At 35.8% G+C, this 27,414-nt stretch overlaps 1 protein-coding gene across 1 annotated transcript in view; it reads right to left on the minus strand.

Annotated features, from left to right (window-relative positions):
- LOC132563714 (puromycin-sensitive aminopeptidase-like) overlaps positions 1–15,296 on the minus strand; it is a 49,750-nt gene extending 34,454 nt beyond the window's left edge. Inside the window, exons 1-6 of the mRNA XM_060228465.1 lie at positions 14,947–15,296; positions 10,732–10,807; positions 9,827–9,909; positions 7,378–7,503; positions 4,890–4,997; positions 4,211–4,411 (exon numbers count right to left, since the gene is read on the minus strand). Of these exons, the coding sequence (XP_060084448.1) occupies positions 4,211–4,411; positions 4,890–4,997; positions 7,378–7,503; positions 9,827–9,909; positions 10,732–10,807; positions 14,947–15,279 (927 nt within the window). The 5' untranslated portion in view covers positions 15,280–15,296. The remainder of the gene's footprint in view (positions 1–4,210; positions 4,412–4,889; positions 4,998–7,377; positions 7,504–9,826; positions 9,910–10,731; positions 10,808–14,946) is intronic.
- Positions 15,297–27,414: the final 12,118 nt, after the last annotated feature.

Consider the following 27,414-nt stretch of genomic DNA (forward strand, 5'->3'; position numbering starts at 1 on the left):
AAAAAGTACCTGAAACAATGTTGTAGAGGACCAAGTGTACCTGAAACAATGTTGTAGAGGAAAAAGTACCTGAAACAATGTTGGGAGGACCAAGTGTACCTGAAACACTGTTGTAGAGGAAACAGTACCTGACACACTGTTGGGGTGGACCAAGTGTACCTGAAACAATGTTGTAGAGGAAAAAGTACCTGAAACAATGTTGGGGAGGACCAAGTGTACCTGAAACAATGTTGTAGAGGAAAAAGTACCTGAAACAATGTTGGGGAGGACCAAGTGTACCTGAAACAATGTTGGGGAGGACAATGTTGTAAGTGTACCTGAAACAATGTTGTAGAGGAAAAAGTACCTGAAACAATGTTGGGGAGGACCAAGTGTACCTGAAACAATGTTGTAGAGGAAAAAGTACCTGAAACAATGTTGGCGAGGACCAAGTGTACCTGAAACAATGTTGTAGAGGAAAAAGTACCTGAAACAATGTTGGTGAGGACCAAGTGTACCTGAAACAATGTTGGGGAGGACTAAGTGTACCTGAAACAATGTTGTAGAGGAAAAAGTACCTGAAACAATGTTGGGGAGGACCAAGTGTACCTGAAACAATGTTGTAGAGGAAAAAGTACCTGAAACAATGTTGGGGAGGACCAAGTGTACCTGAAACAATGTTGTAGAGGAAAAAGTACCTGAAACAATGTTGGGGAGGACCAAGTGTACCTGAAACAATGTTGGAGGACCAAGGTACCTGAAACAATGTTGTAGAGGAAAAGTGTACCTGAAACAATGTTGGGGAGGACCAAGTGTACCTGAAACAATGAGGAAAAAGTACCTGAAACAATGGGGAGGACCAAGTGTACCTGAAACAATGTTGTAGAGGAGTACCTGAAACAAAAAAGTACCTGAAACAATGTTGGGGAGGACCAAGTGTACCTGAAACAATGTTGTAGAGGAAAAAGTACCTGAAACAATGTTGGGGAGGACCAAGTGTACCTGAAACAATGTTGTAGAGGAAAAAGTACCTGAAACAATGTTGGGGAGGACCAAGTGTACCTGAAACAATGTTGTAGAGGACCTGAAACAAAAGTACCTGAAACAATGTTGGGGAGGACCAAGTGTACCTGAAACAATGTTGTAGAGGAAAAAGTACCTGAAACAATGTTGGGGAGGACCAAGTGTACCTGAAACAATGTTGGGGAGGACCAAGTGTACCTGAAACAATGTTGTAGAGGAAAAAGTACCTGAAACAATGTTGGGGAGGACCAAGTGTACCTGAAACAATGTTGGGGAGGACCAAGTGTACCTGAAACAATGTTGTAGAGGAAAAAGTACCTGAAACAATGTTGGGGAGGACCAAGTGTACCTGAAACAATGTTGGGGAGGACCAAGTGTAACTGAAACAATGTTGTAGAGGAAAAAGTACCTGAAACAATGTTGTAGAGGAAAAAGTACCTGAAACAATGTTGGGGAGGACCAAGTGTACCTGAAACAATGTTGGGGAGGACCAAGTGTACCTGAAACAATGTTGTAGAGGAAAAAGTACCTGAAACAATGTTGGGGAGGACCAAGTGTACCTGAAACAATGTTGGGGAGGACAAAGTGTACCTGTAACAATGTTGGGGAGGACCAAGTGTACCTGAAACAATGTTGGGGAGGACCAAGTGTACCTGAAACAATGTTGTAGAGGAAAAAGTACCTGAAACAATGTTGGGGAGGACCAAGTGTACCTGAAACAATGTTGGGGAGGACCAAGTGTAACTGAAAAAATGTTGGGGAGAACCAAGTGTAACTGAAACAATGTTGGGGAGAACCAAGTGTAACTGAAACAATGTTGGGGAGGACAAAGTGTAAACTTTGGTAACTCATGTAACCACTATATGAATAAAGAGCCCAACCAAAATACCACGAGTCGGATTTGATTATGCAACAATGTACACAAAGCTGAGATAATGGCAGTTGTCAGACCATTCCCTTATATTGTGTGTGCACTTCTGGAATGGCTACAGCATCTCATAGTTCGATCTGGCATGGAGTTCTGTAGAGAAAAGTTATTCCATTCCTCGATAAGTGCGATAGCCAATTAGTGGAGGTTATTTGGGATGCTTGCTTGATTCCAAATTTTTCTCTCTTTTAGATTCATCTCACTAGTATTCAATTGCAGACAAATCGGGGCTATATGGAGGCCAATCAATATGGACAATATTCTGGGTTACAAAAAAAGTCCTTTCAAACTCTTGTAAAGTGTGACCTAGCGTTATCATGCTGGAAGGTCAAATGCTACCTTATAATGAAAGGCAAAACAAACATGAGGCCTCAGTAGCATACAGTCTTTAAATTCCAATTAATAATCTGTAAGGTGTCTTTAAACTATGGGACTTCCTTAACAATCCGTATCTGATCCACCCCCAAATCTGTCATGCTCCAAAACACAAGCATCTGCTAGACGTTCTCCTTGACACTGGAACACACGTTGATGGTCATCTGATTGAAATAACGTGAATTAAGATTCATCTGTGAAGATCATGGACCTCCAAAGTCTCATAGGGATATGTCTACTGTCAACCATTGTATACAATGTGCTCAATGGTGAGGGGTCAGTGGCAGACCAATGTACTGGCCACCTGGGCCTATATTTGCCTGTTGCAGTATATTCTCAGTTTTTGGGTGGATTTCACAGTTTCCATTACCAATGTTATTTCGTGCCTGTTTGGCTGCCATTAATCTCCTGTAACGCAAGTAAGTCTAATGAACCAATCTTGATGTTGCGATGTTACACATGGATGTCCAGATCTCCGTCTGTCAGCAACTCTTTCTGTGGTGTTGAAATGTAAAACCAACCAACTTATAATTGATTTGTGAACTCCAAAGTGAGTAGTGACCTAATGCTGAGAGCTACCTCCCATTAGCATTGCGAGAGCCGGTCCTCTATCAAGCTGTGATAGCCAAGGCATATTTGTAATAATGATTATTGATTACAAATGTATTGGCAATTACGCAACTTGGTGATAGTTGGAAATTGACACTAGTTTGAATGGAAAATAATGCATGCATTTGGGAAGTCATGGTATATTAGTAATTAAGGCACACCAGATGTGGATCGTCTTTTTGTGGGAATAGGATAAGGTGTCCTAGTGTTCCTATTACTTTTTATATGGTTATGTGTATTCAATATAAAATATTTTGCAGTTAAAGTAGTTACGTTAACCCATGTAATGTGTGCAGTGTTTTTTTTTTGAGAAAATAAATGCACAAAGAGGGGTGTGTACACATACGTAGCTATAAGATTTTCAAGCTATCATTGGTTGTCGGGATTATCCGGTACTCAAAAATGAGATTTACTTATGAGTGATGATAAGTAAGATAATTGTTGTATATATTAATTCAAACCATATAAGTCAATATCATGTGAAATCAGAATGAAGTGTTTGAAAACTTGATCTCAACTAGCAAAGACAGTGGCCTGTTCAGAACATTGAAAGATGTGATTTTTAATATGATTATCTTTTGAAAGACTTACATGTTCTACTGTTAAGTAACTGATAGGCTTCATCTTATTTCCTTCATGTCGTATATCGCAATGAAACAGAAGCCATGAGCGCATGTTCATTTTCATGTGTATAAGCAAATGTTAGTGTTTGCATATTAGTATGCAGAGTGTGGATTTAGACCTATCATCTGAGTATGGATTTAATTCATTACTAATTAAAATTGGTCTTATTGATGCTTACAAAGCATTTCATATGGTAACGCAATCGTCTTTCACCTAGCCATTCGGGGTTCGATTCCCAGAATGGATGTGAAAAGGTATGGGGTCACCTGCCTGACCACGTGGGTTTTCCCCAGGTACCCCATCCCACAATAAGACCCCTCGTGCGCTTCCATCCGAGCCAACAAGAGTGATTTATATAAGTTGGGAAAACTTGCTTCGCAATTGTTGTAAAATAAATAAACTTTATTAGTAATTATATTATCAACCAATAAAACATTCAATGTTCACATATCAATTAACATTTCATTATGAAAATATGAAATATAATCTATAGTGTTCTAAATGTTTAAAATGACTAGTTTTTTAAGATCAGGCTTTTTATGTAGCATCCATTGATGTGGCTAATTTATCTAAGCATATGATTTTGCCTTGTTGACATACAAACAATCAGATTCAGAATCATTATTATTGGTCTAAGAATATTGTCTAAAAGATACAGACAGCAATACGTACATCTAGAGCGAATCGGCCCTGTTCCTTCTTGCCAACTGGTGTGTAGACTCGGACAAGGACTCCATCAGCATCTTTTGCCTCTACAAAATCATACTCTCCTACTACAAATGCAAGTAGATAGGTAGACATCACAGGTGTACGCTCATATGTCATCACCTTCCATGTGGTATCTCCTCCCAGGGGAGCCTCTGACTTCACCGGCTAGAGTAACATATAAACACACTAAACACAGTATACAGACATGATTAAATATTGTGGCAAGAAAATTGCAAGTGTGTTAATACACTGAAAATGGCACCCTTTGTCTGAAATTAACCAGAGAATATTAACATAGTGATACAGAACCAAACTCAACTTAACATACTGAAAATGGCACCCTTTGTCAGAAATTAACCAGAGAGTATTAATATAGCCATACAAAATTAAAACTCAGATACAAAGGAACATCTACCCGGTGATGTATATTATATTTTGCTGTCCTGTAGTGTTATTAAAAAATAATTGTTCAATATCTTGTTGTAAACCTCCTCCCTGATGCTGTAAGATAAAATACTCAAAACCTAAAGGGACTAAATGTCATTTGTATAAAAGTTCTCAGAATACTTCAGTACTTTAATGATCAACACAGATTACAATTTGTATAACTTATATTAGACAGTAAACAGAGCAATCACCTTACCATGTTAGACAAAGCTACCCTGTCCTTTGGAACCACCAAGGTCACATCGAATGTTGCTTTTACAGAGGGTTCATCCCAGCAGGGGAAGGCTCGTCTGGCATCTGTGGCCTACACACAAGAAATTTCAACCTTTATTCACCAATTCATTTACGATTATAATCATCTACACCAAAGCTTATTTTTACCACAAACAATTTAAAAAAAGAATACATAATTTTTCATGCAAGACAACTAACAGTCAAGCAATCAAGGGATCCCAAAAGAGACACAGGCATTTACATTCTTTGATCTTGATTTTCTTGGAAAAATAAATGTTAACTTGAGTAACATGTCCTGATTATATTGATATCTGAATCTATGTATTTCCAACATTGTCGATCTCTAAATTAGTATTTGATAAGGCTACTTGGTATTGCAGGCACATATACACATAATACATTGTAGGCTTATCAGCTCTAAATCAATGAAAGTTTAATTAACACACCAATACCTAGTGATCAGTCACAGGACCATAACTTATGAAAATACATAAGGATGAATTGTCAGTGGACATAACACAAGGGCATTTCTGCAACCATATGTGGACAACATATCTGTTAAAACTTTTCATATCATTTTTCTATTCTTCACAAAAATGCCTTACAAGGATTACAACCTTTCAGGTAGGTTTCAAACAATTGTGGAATAAAATGCACAAATTTCAGTACTGAATAACAGGAAATTTTGCCCTATTTAATTTTGCCTTTCTCATCCTTGATAAGCCAGAAGGGCAAATTAAAGTATGGATGGAAATTTGTAACACTAATATAATCCTCAAAGGCGAACTAAATAGATGAATTTGAGTATAATGGTACAACGGCAAAAATATCCTGGGGTGAAAAAACTTTGGTAATCTGACAATGTGACCTTGATCATTGAGTACCTTACCTATAGCAGTACACTCAAACTTATTATCTCAAAACAATTTCTACAAGTTGTTACAATGTATTGTAAATTGAGTAGATATATCAAGACATGTAAGAAAATCTGTGTGTAACATTTTGATGACCATAATTGTCACATTCATCACAAAAATGATCAGTGTGAAGCATAACTGCACTAAGGTATACAGTGTACAAGATGATAATAAATAGCAATTTATCGCTGAAGTAGCTAATGATTATATACAGTAAATATGGATAGGTCAAAGGGACCCAATGAAATATTTGACTTATACAATGGTTCGACTGAGCTGTGTTTCTATGAACGGAGATGTTTTACATATTTTGATCAGTTGTTTACTGGATACATGTCTCATAGTGTGGCGTGACGGTAATGAATAAGTAATAAATAAATAAAAAACAGTTTGTAATTTTATACACCAAGGATATCATTTATTTAATTAAACAGTTATAAGTATGAATATAAAACAAAAAAATGTGATGTGAACCACTGACACGCACCCACTGTCATACACAAAACTTAGTGATATCAATACCTGCAGTAATACAAATATTGTACTCACATTTTCATCATTAAGGGTAACAGGTCCCGTAAACAATATTTTGGAATAAAACTCAACAGATACGTACTCATGAACATTCTGTATTCATATAACTTTGATAGCACTGAGGTGGTTACGAAAAGCTTTAGGCTTTAGCAACGTCACTGAAGCATAACTTTACATGTACAGCACTGAAAGAATGTAACTGTGTATTATAATCAAAGAAAACTTTGTATTTTGTATATTAACATGTCTATCCAGGAAATGTATTTAAAATCATTAACAAATGTGTCATTGACAAACTAGTATTTTTATTAATTTGCACCAGCACAATAGTTATCGCTTGCTTTTTCCTTTTGGTTTCCAGCAGCCATGTGCATAAAAAAAAGTAAACAAAACACTGAAGATTTACGGTTAACAGACTACAGTGTATTTTATTTGAAGTTTGGTTGCTTAATTCTGTATAAATTCTAACTTTCACCTGTGCACCTGTGTAAATGCAGGGATTAATGTTCGATATAATATTACAATTGGGCTCAAGCTCGTTAACATAGATACAGCTGTCTGATAACATTCAGTCATTCTGACTGAAGTAAGGAAATTTTTACCTGAGACAAGGTGACACCTGAATGTTTGGCACAAAAAGGGAAATTCTAGCATAATTTAGAAAGGATAGACCACAATTTGTATTCAATACAAACGCCATATTCAACTCAACAATGTTCAAATCCTCCAGGTTTAATTTACTAAGATAAAGAAGAAAAAATTTGTGACCGAACAAAACATTTGACTTATCCGATGTATTCAATTATAGCATGTTCGACACAAGTGAGTTTCACTGAACACTTTTTAAGTGATGAGATGGTGAAAAGATTATGACAGGTGGAATTGATCTGCCGTAATTATGTACATTACAGAGCAACAATACACTATTTGCCCTTGAAAGTCAGAAGCAGACAGTGCTTAACTGGGATTTATTACTTTCCATAGTAAACAAGGACTAACCTCAAACTGCGTGACTGCTGCAATCCTCTCCTCCCCATCTGGGCTTGTATATTTGCTGCGGTAGAAACCCTTCATTTTGTCGTTCAATTCTCCACTGAATGACACTGATAATGTTCCACTTCCAGGCTAACAAAGATCAAGTAAACAGCTTTACTACTACAGTCAGTAAGTTTTACTTTACTCATAATTTTTTCATAAGTCATGCAAGGTCATTGTAAATTATGAAGTAGGGAAATGTGATTTAATATCTTAATGATAAGGATAAGCATTGCAGTTATATTCTTCTGTATACAAGTAGAAAAAACGTTTTTTCTGGCATTTCAATACTGTATAACTATACTTTTGCAAGGGCCTCCTTCTAGGATGTAAAAATAGTGCAGCTTCTATTTCATTTCATTTTTAGGTATGATTATTTCATTACATTAAAATTCACGTAACTGACTTTTTGAATAAAAAGTAGGAATAAAAAGAATACAAGAGATCCCTGAGGTATCATGGTGATAACAAATTTTCAAAGTTAAGATCCAAGATGGCCATCTGTCAGACGTTTTGTTTTTCTGATCAATCCCAAAATCAATTGGGCACAACTTGGAACCAAAGGGAACCTACATATGAAATTTGAGAAAGATTCATCCAGTCCTTCTCAAGAAAAAGTGATTACAAAAATTGATTCTGGACTGATTGACGGACGACACGAATGTAGGGCGATTTGAATTAACATCTGATGATGGTGGGCTAAAAACAAGGTAGCCAATGCTTTCTAAACATCATGAATGAAATGATAGAAAAACACTTTCAGTAACTAGATTTTGCATGACAATGCAGAAATATCTCACTTCTAAAAAAGTTAAACCACTTCTTCAAATATTCAACACAGCCTTAAAAATTTATTGGAGCTGCTGACTTGCAATTAATATAACATTATTAAATACTCACAAAAAGCATGTTGCTTGAGTACTTTTCTAACAAAATTTACAAAAGTTTTTTGCTGCATCTAACTGTTGTTCATAAAACACAGATTCATGCCATGCATTTAAGCCTAACAAAGCATGAAAAGGGTCCATTTGAAAACAGAATGAAGATCTTCCAGACAAGATTTAGATTATAAAAGAAAACAAGAGGCAGTCGTTCAAATACAGTCATATCAAACTACCATTCAGGAAAACACAACTTTACATCATGGCAATTGAGTCTTTTAAGTCTGATAGCTATTAATACAAAGCTATTGGAGATCTCCACATAAATAACGTTTTAATAGGCAGGTGAAAATTAACAGGTAAAAACTAGAACACTGACAAGTCAGCAAGGGCCTCTCTATGTATCCCCCAACCAACACCTACCCACCCTTAGACCAGTGCCTCCTCTCCCCCTCCCCCCTCCCAAGACTGACAGATTACTAGCAAGACCTTAAGTACACTCTGCCACAAAAGTCAATAAAGACTGTTATGAAAAATAAACAATATAATAACACATACATTCAACAAATTGATTTTTCTATTAATAATAACAGTGACCTTGACCTTAGAACATGGGATATAAAAAGCAATATTCCAAGCAAGCACTATTGGTAAGGTAGCATTGTATAAAGTTTGATTAAGATAAGCAAAGCAAACTCAAATAATCGCACACAAACCAATTTAAGATTATAGTTACAGTGACCTTTGACCTTTGGACCTGAATGGCAATCTTTCTCAAACAAGCACATTTGATTAAGAAGCATTGCATCAGGTTTGAGTAAGATTGGCAACAGAAAACTCGAGATATTCCACATTATAGCAGACCTGAAAAGCAATCTAAAGCAAGCCATTTCAGTAAGGAAGCATTTATGTTGTTTGAGTTTGATTTGCCAAAGCTATTGCAGGGAAACTGATTTTTCTATTTAGAGTAAAAGTGACCTTGACTTTTGACCTTAAAAGCTGAAAAGCAATCCAGCAGCATTGTATGAAGTTCGAGTTTGATTGATTGGCCATAGCAAATTGAGTTATTGCGGGGAAACTGATTTTTCTATTTATTGTAACAGTGATTATGACCTTTGACCTTCAAAACTGTAAATCAATCCTTAGCAAACTCTTTCAGTAAGGAAGTACTGTATGAAGTTTGGGTTAGATTGGCCAAAACAAACCATAGTTTTCACAAAGAAACTGATTTTCTATTTATTTTAACAATGACCTTGACCTTTGAAGATAAAAAGCAATCCCATGCAAGCACTTTCAATAAGGAAGCACTGTATGAAGCTTGAGCTTGATCAGTCCAAGGAAACAAAAGTGCTGTTGAATGGACAGACAGCTGGAAGGAAGGATACCATGATTAATATAGTGCACCCACACTTTCATGCAGGGCTCTAATGATCATTTTCTTATGCATAAATTTTTACCTGAAATTCATCTGGGATTGAAAGTTATACCATTTTATGCCTGAATTTTAGCTGGAAATTGAAACCATTGCATACCTGAATTTCAGATGGGAATGAAAATGTAACGACTTCATCTTCTTTTGTGTAAGAAATTTCTCCTCTGATTTTGTCAGTAGCTCCTGAAATGAAATAGAATACAGCAATGTTAGGGTAAAAACTAATATTACTAATACATGTATATTTCGAAACGTTTTCTTTGGATTGGTAATGTCAATAGAATAGAAGTTCTTATAGTACAATCAGTAGAAGATTATATAGTGATGTTTCCATGACTACACAGTCATCTTCATCAGACAAATGACCAGTGTGGAGCGTACTAGAACTGACGTACATAGTGTATGAAAAAGTAAGGAATAGACCAACTTTTCTACTATACTATAATCCTATGTACACTAAAGTCAATTAGGATTATTCCTTACCATCTCGTACTCTAAGTACATCAGTGCTTGAATGCTCCACACAGTCATTTGTCTGATGAAGGTGACCAGCATGTAGTCATCAAAACATCACTCCCTAATCTTCTACTGGTTGTGCTATAGGAACTTCTTTTTTAATAAATGTATAACTAAGAATTGTGATGATAGTAGCAGGTTTTACTGTCTTCATTCATATTAGTGGTCATGTAGGATCTATAATCTAGGGACTGTTTCAGACTTTGATACTTTACTGTTCATACTTAAACTCATGTCATGATTCTTGTAGCTTGGCATACCAACATACCATTCCCTAATACACTGCACCTTGCAGATTTAAATTCAATACTTTCATTAAAATTTAAAATTTTACAATTAATGAATATTTGTGGTATATCTTCACCTTTTAATTCAACAAAAAGGATTAAAGAAATACAGAACATGATTGTATTCTCACCATAAATGCACTTAATAATACAAGTGTTGCTAAATGCATATTCTACGGAGTACTTAGCACAAAGTACTTACCATCTGCCTGATAGCTCACTTCTTTCACATCAATTTCACAACAATTGAGTTTAATGGATGTCAATGATTTCTGAACCTGTAATGCATGAAATATAGATGTAATTAAAAAAAAACATATTAATATTATACCAGTGTAATTTTGGAGTAGCATGTACCAGGAGGTTTACAAAGAATATTATTGATACAGCTTCTACAAATTTGATTATACATCATTGTATTGGTTGTAAAACACAGAGTAAACTATAAGATAGGTTTCATATCAAAATTTCCATTTTATTATGATTTATGAAATGAAGCTAAAGGATTTTTTATTCAAGCGAGCCTTGGTAAAGTTTAAATGAACGATTTATAAATCACATAGGAAACGAAAACATTTAAGATTTTCAGATACTTTTTATCACTCCTTTTGACAACCATTACAGAAAGTATGCTATATCACAGTTGAAATAATTTTCACATAAAATCATGGTGTTTTACTTTGTATCTCTTATAAAATAGACAGTAGGTTTGTCAGGATAAAGTAAACAGACGATGTTCGCATTCACCAATCACAATGTGAAGCTACATAGGAAACCACTAAAAAGCCAATGGAGCAAGTGTACATTTTCTGCAATATTTTCCAAAACAAGCTTGACTCTTCCTAAGGAGTTATTCCCCCAAGCTGTTGCTTTACTACAGTGAAACAATCAGTATGTATAGGTCCTTGAAGATAGCAACACTATTCACTGTATATTCACTTGCAGCCCCAGGTAGGCACCCAAATTAGTTCAGCTAAAAGATGTTTCATCACACACAAACACTTGGCATGAATTTCCAACCAACAGTTCATAAATATGAATTACTGTCAGTATAATACATCTATATGAACCATGGGTTGGAAATTAATGCCTTGTCACACCAATACATATTTATGAATCATTGATTCTGAGTCAAGATACAGATACTATGACCAAGGACCCAGAGCTTGTTGAAGGAGGAAATTTCTGTGACCTTGAAAGTATGTGAAGGTCAATCATTTAAATCTTACATCTACCAATATCAGTACCCCTTACCTTTGGTCACTGAGAAGAAGTTGTTTGCAGATTTTAACTCATTTAACCGCTGCCACCTTGAAAATTGGTCAAAGTTATTCAACTGAACAAACTGATGACGGTCGCATAGCGGCCGAAACATTTAGACAGCTTTACCAAAAGTCTTTGTGATGTTGAGATTCCTTTTTGTTTTATTATATAACTGAACAAACTGTGATCATCACAGTATGCTACAGGCCAAGTATCAGCACCCTGAGCCATTTGCTTATTGAGAAGATATTGTTTGAAGACTTTAACATGCTTGACTACTATGACCTTGAAAGTGGATCAAGGTTATTCATTTGAAGAAAGATAATAGCTCTTAATCCCAGCACACTACAGGCCCAATGTCAGCACTCGTAGGCTTTAAGTTATTGAGAAAAATATGATTAAAACATCTGACACCTGTGACACCTCAGACCACAATTAATTTCCCTCTATGTTCTACCAAAGGAAAATGAAAATTACAATATTGTGAAAGTCTGCAAAGGATCCGATTGTTTAATACTGCTTCATAGATCTACTCAAACTGAACCTTAATAAGAGCTAAAACGTTCCTCATCACCTGCACTAAAGTGGAGTATTATCATTTGAATGTCAATACCCTACTTTATTATAATGGAAGTACTTATTTCAATAAAACTCATTTGTGTCATTCAACATCAACATGAAAACTATGTTGTAAGAATATTTAAGCACTAGAACTGATAATATTGTATATCATTTTCATGCAAAAATTTAAAAAAAAACAAGAGATCTCAGATGGATCTTGGCACCCACCATTGTTTAATTTTTATATGCTCTTTGAAAGTTGATCTTTTCCCTTCTTTTCTCTTCTCTGTTTTGCTTTTAATGAAAGACATGAACATTCCTTTGCAGAAAAAGCAATGATAATTTTTACCTGCCAAATCCAAAAAGGCCACCATGAAGCCATTTTGTTTCTTCTGATCAGTCCCAAAATCAAATGAGCACAAGGAGAGACCAAAGGGAACATACATATGAAATTTCAGATACATCCATTTAGTACTTCTTAAGAAATAGCAATAACAATCTTTACTAAGCAAAATCCAAGATGGCTGCCAGTCTGCCATTTTGTTTTTCTGATCAGTCCTAAAATCACACAGGTACAACTAGAGACCTAAAGGAACCTATATATGAAACTTGAGAGGAAGATCTATACAGTAGTTCTCAAGAAATAATGAAAAAAAACTTTCAAAGTCAAATCCAAGACGGCGACCTGTCAGCCATTTTGTATTTCTCATCTGTCCCAAAATGAGATGAGCAAAACTAGGGACCAAAAGAACCCATATATGAAATTTAAGAAAAAACTATAAAGCAGTTATCAAGAAATTGCGATGAAAAACTTGCAAAGGCAATTTTGTTTTTCTGATCAGTTCCAAAATTGAATGGGCACAACTAGGGACAAAAGGGAAACTACATATGAAATTTGAGAGAGATCCATCCAGTATTTCATAAGAAATAGCAATAACAATCTTTCAATATCAAAAATCAAGATGTCCACATGTCAGCCATCTTGTTTTTTTTATCAGACCCAAAATTACATGGGCACAACTAGAGACCGAGGGGAATATACATATCAAAATTTGAAAGAGATATATCTCTTACTTTTCAAGAAATAGCATAACAAACTTCATTGAAAAAATCCAAGATGGTTGCCTGTCGGCTATTTTGGTTATTTTTCATCAGTCCTAAAATCAAACAGACACAACTAGGAACCAAGAGGAACCTACATAAGCACTTTGACAAAGATCCATCCAGTACTTCTCAAGAAAAAGCAATAACAATTATTGTTTACGGACGGAACGGACCACAGACCAATGATGCAGAGTGATTAGAAAGCCCATCATCTGATGATGGTGGGCTTAAAATACATATGTCACAGATAAGTCAGGAAAAATAATTCATTAATTGTGATTTTCCTTGTGGACTACACTGGTGTACAATGACCCGCAAATGTAAGCGTGGTCGGAGGCCTCCCATCTACTCCTTGTCATTCATTATTTATTTTGAAACCATTAAGAATTTCTGTTATACTTGCTTTTTAACAGGTTTAACATCCCTTATTACCGCCTTTCGGTCTTTCATCAGATGAGCATAGATACTAGCTTTGCATGCTCATTTATATATCACCCTATTTCAAAGATTACTCAACCTTTTCAGACTCAATTTCTTAGGAATTCCTGAGTATAGATTTTATCTCTTTAATGAATAACCTCCCTTAAAATTGGTTATTCATTTTCGTAATCAACAGTTGTTGTTGACAAGGCAGAAAGTAATCCTCAATCAATATTGAAAATTGGTCAAACACTAAGGAATGTCCCATTATGTACTTGTTGTTTGGTATATATTAAAACGTCCTGACATTTTAAAATGTAGATAAATCATTGCAGTTTTTCAATTTCTGCTTTCAGTTAAAGAGATTAAGCAAGTGCCAGCACAAACCATCAACTTTTTTCAACCTGAATGTCTGCGTGAGTTCCTTATAGCAGCGCAGAAGAGTACATTTGTAACTTAGATCTAGGTCCTTCAGCATCTTTGTCAAAACCTACTTCCTCCGTCTTCGAATATGAATCTGGCCGTTTTCTTCTGGCTTTCTCAAAATTCAATTGGATGAATAGTTAGACAAGTTGGTGGCACCTAGGATGAGATTGTTAAGCATGCCTTTGGAAATGATCTTGCCGAACTATGGAAAGTAAAATGACTGTTCCTAGCAGGTTACCTGAAGCAACAGGTGACTCATTCAGAGATTAACCTTCCCATACTACCACTCAGATGTATTGCTCAGTGAGAAATGCTCATTGATTTAAGTTGCTTCTTATTCAATTCATGAGCTTTCAGCATGGCAAATACTCAAATAGTTTCAAAAAGTCAAGGATGGCAGTGTTGGTCTGGTGGACCATTTCAAAGTTTGTGACAAGTTCATGAATGGCCATCGTCAGTTGGGTTTCACATGTTATCCAGCATGACATGGTAAAAATGTATACATATTACAAGACTTACATGTACATAGTATAAACGACATACAACTGGATAGGCCGCATATGAGATAAGTTCTCGTTGAAAATAATGTTAATTTGTTTTGTAGAAAAGGTTGTGCAATCATTATTATATGCCCAATACAAACCTTGACCTGAATGTCTTCGGATCCCTCAAACGTTAAGGATTTAAGATTTGGTTGCAGCCGAATGCTGTAGTTGACTGGACATGCATCCAACAACAGACGCTGGAAAGGTTTTTTGTCAGGCATAACTACTTTCGAATTCTCTACAGTAAAACTACGACAAAATAAAGTTGATGTGAAGTGACGCCTGCAACTCCTAAATAATGAATTTGTAAAGCCAAAACAAACGCGGTTCTGAATGGAAGAAGTAAAGGAAGTATGAAAACGGTTGCGTCTGATGACTGACACACCACTCAAACAATAAAGACGAAAAATAAGTGGAAAAGCCGATTTCATCAGATATGAGCTGGCACTTAGTTCAGCCGTGCTCACGCTTTTTAATCTACGTCTGTGCGATGTTTGGAAGGGTCGAGGATTGTCGACCATAGATATCTATGTTGTCGACACGGTAATTTTACATTGGTGATACTAATTACAGCACAGTCCGGCACCGCCCGTAACGTCCGTGAACTATGTGTGTTTTTTATTTGTACCTATGTCAACATGATAGTCAAAATATGATGCAAAATTATGAGAAATTGTCCGAGTTATGGGTATTAGCAACCAGTGATATCGCAATAATTCGATATAAATCTGGTTATTTGTAATACCGGGGGCGCATAGGCTTTTGTTTCTACTCGCATATCGTTATATCTGCCTTAGATACGTATATAAGAATAAAATCAATGTCTTAATCCAGAAATGATGGGAAAATATTTAAAAATGACAAACTTCCCATCATTTCAAGTCATCGATATCATAACAATGCGCTCGCCTCCTGTTAATTGCAATGCCGAGACCGGGCTTTTATCCGATCGTTAAAACTGTATCTACATTTATGTGAATCAAATGGATATCATTAATACACAAATACACGATGTAGACACTGTGGTACCCTTTTGGACCAAAAATATTGACAACCAAGTGACTTACTAATGAACAACATTTCAAGAAATGATATATCATCAGTGTTACCCCCCCCCCCCCCCCCCCCCCCCCCCCCCCGCCATCATCTATTTATTTATTTGCTTTACGTATTTATTATATTAGTTATTTTATTTATTCGTCTATTTATTGGTATGTATTATCTTTCCAGATTAGTTTTGATTGTAATCAGCACTGGTGGCATAACATTGCTTAACATCGACAAAAAGTGAAAATTTTGTTCTGTTTTACAGGTTATTTATCAAGTTCAGGAAGTTTTAAACGTAAACATTTATATCAAACATGTACATTTATACAAAGTTAGTCCGAATTAATGACTAAACTGCGGATACACTTACTGGTATTTACATATTGATTTCTTTGTGCAATTTGTCGAATTCTAGATATCAGTCAAAGCAAACTATGTGATTTGTCCAAAGAAAACATTACTTCATAATTGAACCAGGAAGAAAAGATGTATAATGTCATGATAGAAAGATTCTCAGAGCAATTGTTAGATAATACCGCACTGACTAATAAACAAAACGAGTAGAAAAATCCTCACCTTAATTAATTCGTAGGAAGTGGTATATAACAAGGTCGATTGCAGTTACAGTGTATTAGAAAAAGATAACGGTAATAATTAGGAACGAGGGTGATAGAGATGTGGAGGTTGAAACATGTAAGTATTTAATAAACATATAATCATTAGTCCTGTTTTTCGTCCAGACCTTCTTTAAACATCTCTAAAAGCTCAATTTAATAGTGTTCCATAAGGCCGTTTCAACCAGGATTCTTTCCACTCTGCACTTTCTTAATTACTTCAATTGTATTTACTTTTAACACAGGGTTTTACTACCAACATAGCACAGATGTAAATTATCAATAAATTCATTTTGTCAGATAACGAATATAAGTTAAGATAATCAAAAACCCATTTGAATGTCTCGGGCATAAAGTTGACTTAAGAGCTTCTGTGGACTCAAACTCCTTTATCTTGTGCAAAAGTATGGGGTGGTGACCTCTTATAAACACTATCCACACAGTAATTCGTAATTTTTTTATAATTCACTTTCACCACAGAGAAAAGAGTAAAACAACACCACGCTGACTGGGTGTATATGGTACAAAACTTGTGGAGATAAATTTGAGCGACTAGAAGCTGTATCGTATTGAGTTCATGATGACAACGGTTAAAATAGATATACATCCAAATAGTACACATGCTCAGTTTCACAAACAAATTTTAGATATTGTAGTGTATGTTGCGTCTCAGAATTCCGTTTCCAGTTCTAAATGGTTATTGTACATGTATGTAGAAGACATATTTAATGATACTGCATTTATGACATGTCGGTATTCCATTTATCTTGCACTCTGCCCGCAGAAGAATGTCAGCCGGTGAAATCGTCGTTGCTGAAGCCACAGTATATAACCACGAGGGAAAATTGAGTGTTTTCAAAGATCTCATTATCCGAACTCAATAGAATAAAAATATGAAACACATCCAACAGCTAAGTTTTAACTTCACATACAAAAGACTAGTGCTGCTCGTCGAATTCCTAAGAAAGATCGACCACTTAGATTAAATATAACGGTAAACAGAACGGTCAAAGGGAGACAACTCCCAAACATCAGAAACCTACACAACACTATACACAACAGGTAGAATTCTCAAGATACCAAGGGGGGCTGTGCCAGAGAGGATTACTACCGATCCTCTCATTTATTGATACATAATGACAACTCATGAGGTATGTGGTGTTCTCCTCTATTCTCCCTCCCCCTCCCCCGCATTCACATTCGTAAAATAGTCAACACGTTCAGCGAAGGCAGTTGTGTCCCCGAGCAGAATGATTGCTGCCAAAACTGTACAGATAAAATACAAATAAAACACACCCCTTCAAGTATTTGGTAAACAAACGACTTAATTCGGAGAAAAATAAATAATAAAAAGACGCACATTTAAGGCATTAAGTCCATTAACGATTAAACATAAAGGGGACCCCGTGGTACAGCGGTCATACAAGACCCCTCGCCCCCACCCCACCCGACCTGATCTCAACCCCTATATAAATAGTACTTCTACACAAACTTAATTCCTCTCTATCTATACTCAAAATGTAACTTATGCAGCTATTGGGGTCATACCGCATAGCGTCTCTGCGGATTTCTCGCTCTAGGTGAACGATTAAAAAAAGATTGTATAGCTGCATTTCCGAAAAATATCAATATATCGTTTTGAAGATAAAATTCCAAAATGTATGTCTCTGGTCAGTAAATTTAACATTTCTTCGTTACATATATATATATATATATATTGATTTTTAGATGAAAATTAGTTGTGTCATTTTTAAGTTGAACTTCATCCCCATCCCTCCAGCAGGGAATCCAACATCCCCTGCCAGGCCTTCTACCTTTTCCGCTACCCAGTTTTTCTGTGACAGCTAATTTCCAGGCTGCTGATCCCGGGAATGCGAAATTATCGGACATTGACGTCCAGAGGATCGCCATGGCTGTCCGAGTTCACATGTCCAATGACCTGCAGGCCATACAGCAAAATGTCCAACATGCTGTTCAACAACAGATGGCACCTCTGGTAGAGAAAGTGGCCAGACTGGAGGTTGAAAACGACGAGCTGCGCCATCAGCTGGACGACCTGGAGCAGTATGGGAGGAGAACCCTCGTTCGCTTCTCCGGCTTCCCAGAGCAGCCTGGAGAGGACACTTCCGCAATCATTCTGGACGCAGCTAGAGAATGTGGTGTCGACCTCCCCTCTCAGGCGCTGGAGCGATCTCATCGAGTTGGTAAACCGGACCAGAACAGAGGAAAACCACGTCAAATCATCGCGCGTTTGACTTCCGTAGACGCTAAATTTACTCTGTTAAAGTCAAGTCGCGGGTTTCGTTCCAAAGATCCCTACAAAGGCATTTCCGTAAACGAGGACCTCACTAAATATCGTGGTCGCTTAGCCTTCCTCGCGAGGAACCTAGTAAAGAGTAGCCAGATATCGCAGACTTGGACAACAAACGGTAAGATTTTGATTAAAGACAAATCTTCCAAAATCTTTCAAATCCGGCGGGAATCTGAACTTGAACCCTTCGGTCACAATATGTGATATCACCTAGTTGGGGTCAGCGTCGTGGGCTGACACTCCGACGGTGATATGTGTCTTATATCAACACAGGATCTATGTGCCTTTTCTTAAGTCCACGTCTCGATTTCGACTGTCAGTTTCCTCGGGACGCATTTTAGCTAAAACATGTTCAACTTTGTAGCCATTTATACATTTGTCTTTTCAGCAATAGCATGAAACTTGTATTCACAAATTTTATTCTATATAGATCTTCTAATTGAGAATATATTAACACGATGTATGCAAATCGAGTATATAATTCAAGCTTACATCAGAATTTGTTCAATACTTTTGTGGTTCTCAGGATGTGCTCACGGCTTATTGAACTAATGAAGCTATTTTTTTTTGTTAAACTCATAAATCCGCTATCCTATCCATGTAGCCATCTACATGTATTAATAGATTTTTTCTTTCTCCTTTTGCAAGCGCACCTTGAAAATATTTGTTCGTGTGTTCCTATCCATTACTGTATGTTCGTTAGTCTGATTTATCTATATCCTCAATTATTTTGCTCATCATACAGGTGTAACAAAATTTACGCGTGCTCATAAACATTCTTGATACTCAAACTTCGTATCCAAATATACACATATTACTTATCTTTTCAACCAACAGAGCTCTTGCGATGTACCTCTAGCTCGTAACTCTAAAAGTTCGTCATTCTGTACACGTTACATAAATACTGATACTTTTTCTGCTGAGATATTATTGATAATTGTACGTTAAAAGCTTTATTGTTAAAACATAAACTTGTATAAAGACACATCTCTCGCCTCGTATACCCAGGGATGCCCATTTACGTATTTTGTTAATATATTTCGCGTCTGTGGTGCGGTAATAAAAAAAAATAAGATCATCATGAAATTATCTCAGTCTGTAAATATTTCGTGTAATCATGAACAGTCCGAAACGACTAGAAATGTTATACTTATATATATCTTGTTGTATACTTCTACACAATTTGACTGTTGTCCAGTGTAATATATTTACTGTTGTCCGGTATAATATATTTACTGTTGTCCGGTGTAATATATTTACTGTTGTCCGGTGTAATATGTTTACTGTTGTCCGGTGTAATATGGTTATATGGTAATATATTTACTGTTGTCCGGTGTAATGTATTTACTGTTGTCCGGTGTAATATATTTACTGTTGTCCGGTGTAATATATTTACTGTTGTCCGGTGTAATGTATTTACTGTTGTCCGGTGTAATGTATTTACTGTTGTCCGGTGTAATATATTTACTGTTGTCCGGTGTAATATATTTACTGTTGTCCGGTGTAATATATTTACTGTTGTCCGGTGTAATATATTTACTGTTGTCCGGTGTAATATATTTACTGTTGTCCAGTGTAATATGTTTACTGTTGTCCGGTGTAATATGGTTACTGTTGTCCAGTGTAATATATTTACTGTTGTCCGGTGTAATATGGTTACTGTTGTCCGGTGTAATATGGTTACTGTTATCCGGTGTAATATATTTACTGTTGTCCGGTGTAATATGTTTACTGTTGTCCGGTGTAATATATTTACTGTTGTCCGGTGTAATATGTTTACTGTTGTCCGGTGTAATATGGTTACTGTTGTCCGGTGTAATATATTTACTGTTGTCCGGTGTAATATATTTACTGTTGTCCGGTGTAATGTATTTACTGTTGTCCGGTGTAATATATTTACTGTTGTCCGGTGTAATATATTTACTGTTGTCCGGTGTAATATATTTACTGTTGTCCGGTGTAATATGTTTACTGTTGTCCGGTGTAATATGGTTACTGTTGTCCGGTGTAATATATTTACTGTTGTCCGGTGTAATATATTTATATATTTACTGTTGTCCGGTGTAATATATTTACTGTTGTCCGGTGTAATATATTTACTGTTGTCCGGTGTAATATATTTACTGTTGTCCGGTGTAATATATTTACTGTTGTCCGCTGTAAAATATTTACTGTTGTCCGGTGTAATATATTTACTGTTGTCCGGTGTAATATATTTACTGTTGTCCGCTGTAAAATATTTACTGTTGTCCGGTGTAATATATTTACTGTTGTCCGGTGTAATATATTTACTGTTGTCCGGTGTAATATATTTACTGTTGTCCGGTGTAATATATTTACTGTTGTCCGGTGTAATATGTTTACTGTTGTCCGGTGTAATATATTTACTGTTGTCCGGTGTAATATATTTACTGTTGTCCAGTGTAATATATTTACTGTTGTCCGGTGTAATATATTTACTGTTGTCCGGTGTAATATATTTACTGTTGTCCAGTGAAATATTCTTACTATTGTCCAGTGTAATATATTTACTGTTGTCCAGTGTAATATATTTGTAAATTAATAATAACACAAACTCTATTAGATGTATACATCACTTACTCTTAATGTGACGTCATGCCTACGTCAAATTACATTACGTCCATGGTCATTGATCCCACATGGGATGGAAACAGAGAATGTATATATGTAAATCTCAAGTTATGTACACCCACAGCTTCGTATGGAAATTGTTAAGCTATTTTGTTTGTAAATATATATATATTTACAATTATGTTTGTCCCCAATTACAACTACCTCCTATTAGAATTTCGAAAATTGTTTTTTGCTATTATCATGGTTTTTGCTATTATCAGAGGAATCAGTAGAAATGTCTTTTTTTTTTTATCTGTGTACATACTATTCTGTATTTGGAATCATATTTTGTGATTTGTTACTCAACTACAATATTATTTCATGCATTTTCTTAACCATAAATGCAATTGTCCATGCGTTTAATTGTGTAAAATATCCCAATATATATGTAATATAGCATATACCTGATCCCCATCTCTCTTATGATGGTAACAATAGCCATCATCCTCATTATCATGTTAATCTCCCTGTTCTTCTCTCCTTGCACAATCATTCTTACCCTACACAATTACCTCCCCTACCCCACTATCTATACGGATACACATGCTGCATTATGCCACTGTCTCTTCCTACACATTTACATTGATTGCGAACAAGTTGTTTTATATCCTATCCGGATACAGTTTTTGATGTTTCTCCGAATGTTATCCTCCGTAACATAAATGCCAATTTGCCCTAATTTATACCGTGTCCGGATAGGCGTATTTTACAACCGTTTGCATTGTATGCTTGGTTCCTATATATACATCTGTGGAACTGTACTTGTCGACTTTTTATTTGTTATGTTGATAATACATATATTACCTGTACTAGTAAATACAATTTTAACTCCCATGAACATGCTGACACGTTTTGTCAGCCAGGTACCACGAGAGGTGAAGAATTTTATCTTTCTCCCCGTTACTTTCGGCATTACTTTGATATTTTTTCAACTTCTGCTTCTCATGTCTGGAGATATTGAACAAAATCCTGGACCTAGCGAGTCTGAATCTGATTTATGCACAGTTTCCACGTGTTCCTCTAATTTTACTTCTTTATTTGATGATGCCAAATATACATTTGTACACCTCAATGTACAAAGTTTAAAACAAAAATTGGATATCTTATTCAGTGAATTAAATAAAATAGATATTCTTTCATTTACAGAAACATGGCTAAGTCCCGATGATATAAACTCAGATTTAGACTTGCCTGGTTTTACCTCACCATATTGTTATTGTAGACCTAATAGACAGGGAGGAGGAGTGTCTGTATATGTTTCTAATGATATTCCCTCCAAACGCCGATCAGACCTTGAATTATTTTCAGTGGAGTGTGTTTGGTTACAACTAAATATATCTGGTAGGCAAATTTTATATGGGACATTTTATAGGCCACCTAACGAACCAGTTTCATCTTGGGACAACATAGCTCATACTATAGAACTTGCATTTAACACAGGAATATCAAATATAATCATAACTGGCGACCTAAATGCAAATCTCCTAACTAACAATCACCACTCACACCACCTAAATAACCTACTAACCACATTTAATCTCACACAAAGCGTTGCCAGCCCTACCTTCTTCACTGAGTCTTCTTCCTCTCTCTTAGATATAGTCTGTGCTAGTGACCCTTCTATAATAAACCGTTGTAGTGTTGGCGAAAGTTTTCTCGACCAGCCTATGAGATACCATTGTCCTATCTATAGCAGTATTAATATTTCCAAACCTCCTAAATCTTGTTTTAAACGTAAAATTTGGCTTTATGACCTGGGTAATTATGACTTGTACAGAGATAAACTTTCCAAAATTGACTGGGACGGAATTCTAGTTGGTAATGACATCGACGACAAAACAGACAAATTTACTAATATTTTACTCAAGATCGCAGGTGAGTGTATCCCCAATAAAAATATAACTGTAAGAATCAACGATCCTGCATGGATGAATAACACTATCAGAAAGTTAATTAGAAAAAGGAAATACTTACATCGCAAAGCTAAAAAATCTCAAAATGGTAATGACTGGGGAAATTTCAGGAAAATTCGAAATAATTGTGTAAATGCTATTCGTAACTCCAAAAGAAAATATTTTAACAATCTTTGTGACAAACTTAAAAATAATGATAATATATGTGCTAAGGAATGGTGGAAAATTGTAAATCATTTTATGTCTAATACTTGTAGTAAAAGCAACATATCTCCGATCTTGATTAACAATGACATAACGCAGGACGACCAAGAAAAGGCCAATGCCTTCAACACTTACTTTACCTCACAAGCTACTATTGATGACACAGGTGTTGACCCCCCTCATCTATATAAACCCCATAATCATTCACTTCCTGACATTATCATATCTCGAAAAGACGTTCTTGATGTTATACAGCATCTTGACTGTAAAAAAGAAGCAGCTGATATTCTTAGTTATCCTCTCCTTTCATTGTTCAACTGCTCTCTTGCTGATTGTATGTTCCCGTCTCTATGGAAGAGGGCTAATGTCACACCTGTGTTCAAAAAAGACGACGCATCCGTACTAACCAACTATCGTCCAATTTCTTTATTATCTATTATTGGCAAAATGATGGAAAGATGCGTATACAAATATGTTTATAATTATTTAATTGATAAGTCTCTATTGTCTCCTTATCAGTCTGGCTTTAGATCCGGTGATTCCACTGTGAACCAACTTATATCTATTTCTAATGATATATATTCTGCTTTAGATAAAGGTAAAGAAATAAGAATGGTTTTCTGCGATATTAGCAAAGCTTTCGACCGAGTGTGGCATAGAGGTCTTCTTTCTAAACTCGAAAACTTTGGAATTACAGGTAATCTACTGGCTTGGTTCACAAATTATTTGCATAATCGTTCTCAACGAGTTGTTATTAACGGTAAAATGTCTGATTTAGCATCTATTACTGCCGGGGTACCACAGGGGTCATCTTAGGTCCATTATTGTTTTTGATTTTTATTAATGACATTGTCGAAAATATAAATTGTTTTGTAAAATTATTTGCTGACGATACGTCTCTCTACGTTATAGTGGATTTACCGGATTTAAGTGCTAACATTTTGAATGATAACCTAAAAAACGTTCATGATTGGTCCAAAAGTTGGCTTGTCAATTTCAACCCTAACAAAACTGTAACAATGACTGTAAGTAAGAAAAATAATAAACCAATTCATCCCTCCTTGTCTATGAATAACATCCTATTAACAGAAGTCTCCTGTCATAAGCACCTTGGCGTCTTTTTATCTGATAATGGAGGGTGGGCTGACCATGTGCATTCTATAATCAGCAAAGCATCGAAGAAACTTGGTATTCTTAGGAAATTCAAATTCAGTATTGACAGAATGACTCTACAAAAAATGTATTTTACTTTCCTTCGACCCATCTTAGAGTATGGTGATGTAATATGGGACAATTTAACGATTGCACAAAGTCAGTTATTAGAAAATATACAGCTTGAAGCGGCTAGAATTGTAACTGGTGCTACTAAGCTAACTAGTCACGACCGAATTTACCAAGAATCTGGCTGGGACCCTCTTTCAGTTCGAAGAAGTAATCACAAGATCGTACAATTTCATAAGATTGTCCATGGTCAGTCCCCCTCCTATCTCACCAACACACTTCCTGCTCGTCATTCTGATCTCCACTCTCACAATACTAGAAACGCAAACAACTTCTGTCAAATAAACTGTAGAACAAAGCTTTACAAAGATTCTTTCTTCCCCTCCTTTATTGACCTGTGGAATGCACTTCCCGATGATACAAAGCCAAACCCTTCTCTTACTAACCTCAAAAAGTTCTTAAACGCTGGTAGTCATCCTGTTCCACCTTATTATTACTACTGCAGAAGTAGATTCGCCCAAATCCACCACGCGCGATTAAGGATGAACTGCAGCTCTCTGCACAGTCATTTATATATACGTAACTTAATTGATAGTCCCATGTGTACTTGTAATCTATCTGCCGAAGCAACCGAGCATTTCCTCCTCTTCTGTCCAAAATATCAACTATTAAGAGATCAATGCTTCAGAAACCTTCCTCCGGAGTACGACACGAATCTCCTCCTGTATGGAAATCCCGATATGCCAGTTAGATATAACGAAAATATTTTTGACTGTGTCCAATTTTTTATCTACCAGTCGAAACGGTTCTAAGTTCTCATCTTCAGTTTTATCAAATGTCTATAAGTATGCACATAGTAATACCTAACTGCCAGTGCACTTGTTCGGCATGGCATTTCAATGTAGATTACGTATGTAAAATTTTATATGCATATTGTCATAGTTCTGTGTAATGATATTTGTAATATGTGAGATTACAGAAGACTGTGGTACAGTACTGATTCTCCAATTACTCACGGGTCGTTTTTGTAAAATTGTGTTTACTTACCACTGATGTATTATAGACTTACTTGACATGTACGGTCAACCATGTGTGTCCAAATTTAAGTTTGATTTCAGCTCGGTTCCCCTCCATAATGCAGCATATTTGCATTGCTTCATTCTTTAACTCCTTCAACTTTTCTGTCAACTCCTTTGCACCCCCCTCTCCCCCTTTCTTCCCAAATATCTTCATTTCCCTAATTATGTACCAATATGCTCAATATATAATGTATAATATTAGTCAGTGCCGTCCGATCGATGCTTCGTAAATTCAGGAGACGGATTAATATAAGTACTTTGTACTTGTTTTCGAATCCTTATGTATACTGTTTGTATTGCTGAAATGTTATACAGTTTAAAATAAAATAAAGTTTAAACTAAGTTGAACTTTTAACAAAACGATTATTTTGACAACTTTACAAGCAATATTATGTATAAATCTCCTTAATGTATGCTTCTGACTATCAAGCATCGTATTCTATAATACAATAATCGTACAGAAAATCTACGTCCCTGCGTCTGCGAATTACTAATCTCTATATTTATAGTATAAATATGTGTCACGTGTAGTATGTTAATTATTTGTAATTTCATTTATGGAGAAGAGTTCTTAAGTTGCTAGATTTGTCTCTGATCCATTTATCTAATATTGATAATAAAATATGTTTAAATCACAGACGAATTTATGGAATAAACATGAGAAATACAGAAAAAAGTGCATGGTGGGCGTGTCTCAGCTCCAAAAGTAGCCTTCAAACATCATGATGTCTTTAAATAAGAAAATGTTAGATACAGTAGATCCAAATAATGAATTAAACTGCACATTTCAACATTTTCGCACTGATTCCTCCCGTCAGTAATATTCATGGGCTAAAATTTTGAATTTCTCGGAAGAAACATTGACATTTCAAACTCTACTATTAATACGTCTAGAATCAATAACGTAACGGTAGCACAGTGGTAAGTTCCCTGCTCTCAGCTGCAAACTTCTTGGGATGAAATGCTTACGTCGGGTTTTTTTTTTTTCTTTTATCGAAAAGAGATCACATAAATATGAACAATTAAATCGTTGGTTGTTTGAGATGTGAAATAAAGCGTAAAATGAATCTAAATAAATTACAAAAACGTCAGCGTATCTCTCTCTCTCTCTCTCTCTCTCTCTCTCTCTCTCTCTCTCTCTCTCTCTCTCTCTCTCTCTCTCTCTCTCTCTCTCTCTCTCTCTCTCACGGGCGTATGTGTAAAAAATGTAGGCATAGGAAAGTTGTGAGCTATGCGATCATCCTTCAATTTTCTTTATAATTTATCATTGTCGCATATTATTATACATAAAATATTTACATATAATTCATTAACCTACGATTTATTTGTATTTTGATAAAAAATAATTGTTATTATAAAATAGAGATGTTGTCTTGTTCTTTTCATTAATACCTTGCTATCAGACACGATCGGCGAAAATAGGGTCAGTTTAAATATACGATGTCTCGATTACAGGCGATAGACAAAAACACGGTTGAGTCGAACCATCGGATAAGTCGAATATTTCACTTGGTCCCATCGACTTCGACTTATCCGAAGTTTA

The sequence above is a fragment of the Ylistrum balloti genome, unplaced genomic scaffold (assembly GCF_031769215.1).
Source record: "Ylistrum balloti isolate Yb309-2 unplaced genomic scaffold, AGI_CSIRO_Ybal_v1 Utg371830, whole genome shotgun sequence".
In the NCBI taxonomy this organism is placed as follows: domain Eukaryota; kingdom Metazoa; phylum Mollusca; class Bivalvia; order Pectinida; family Pectinidae; genus Ylistrum; species Ylistrum balloti.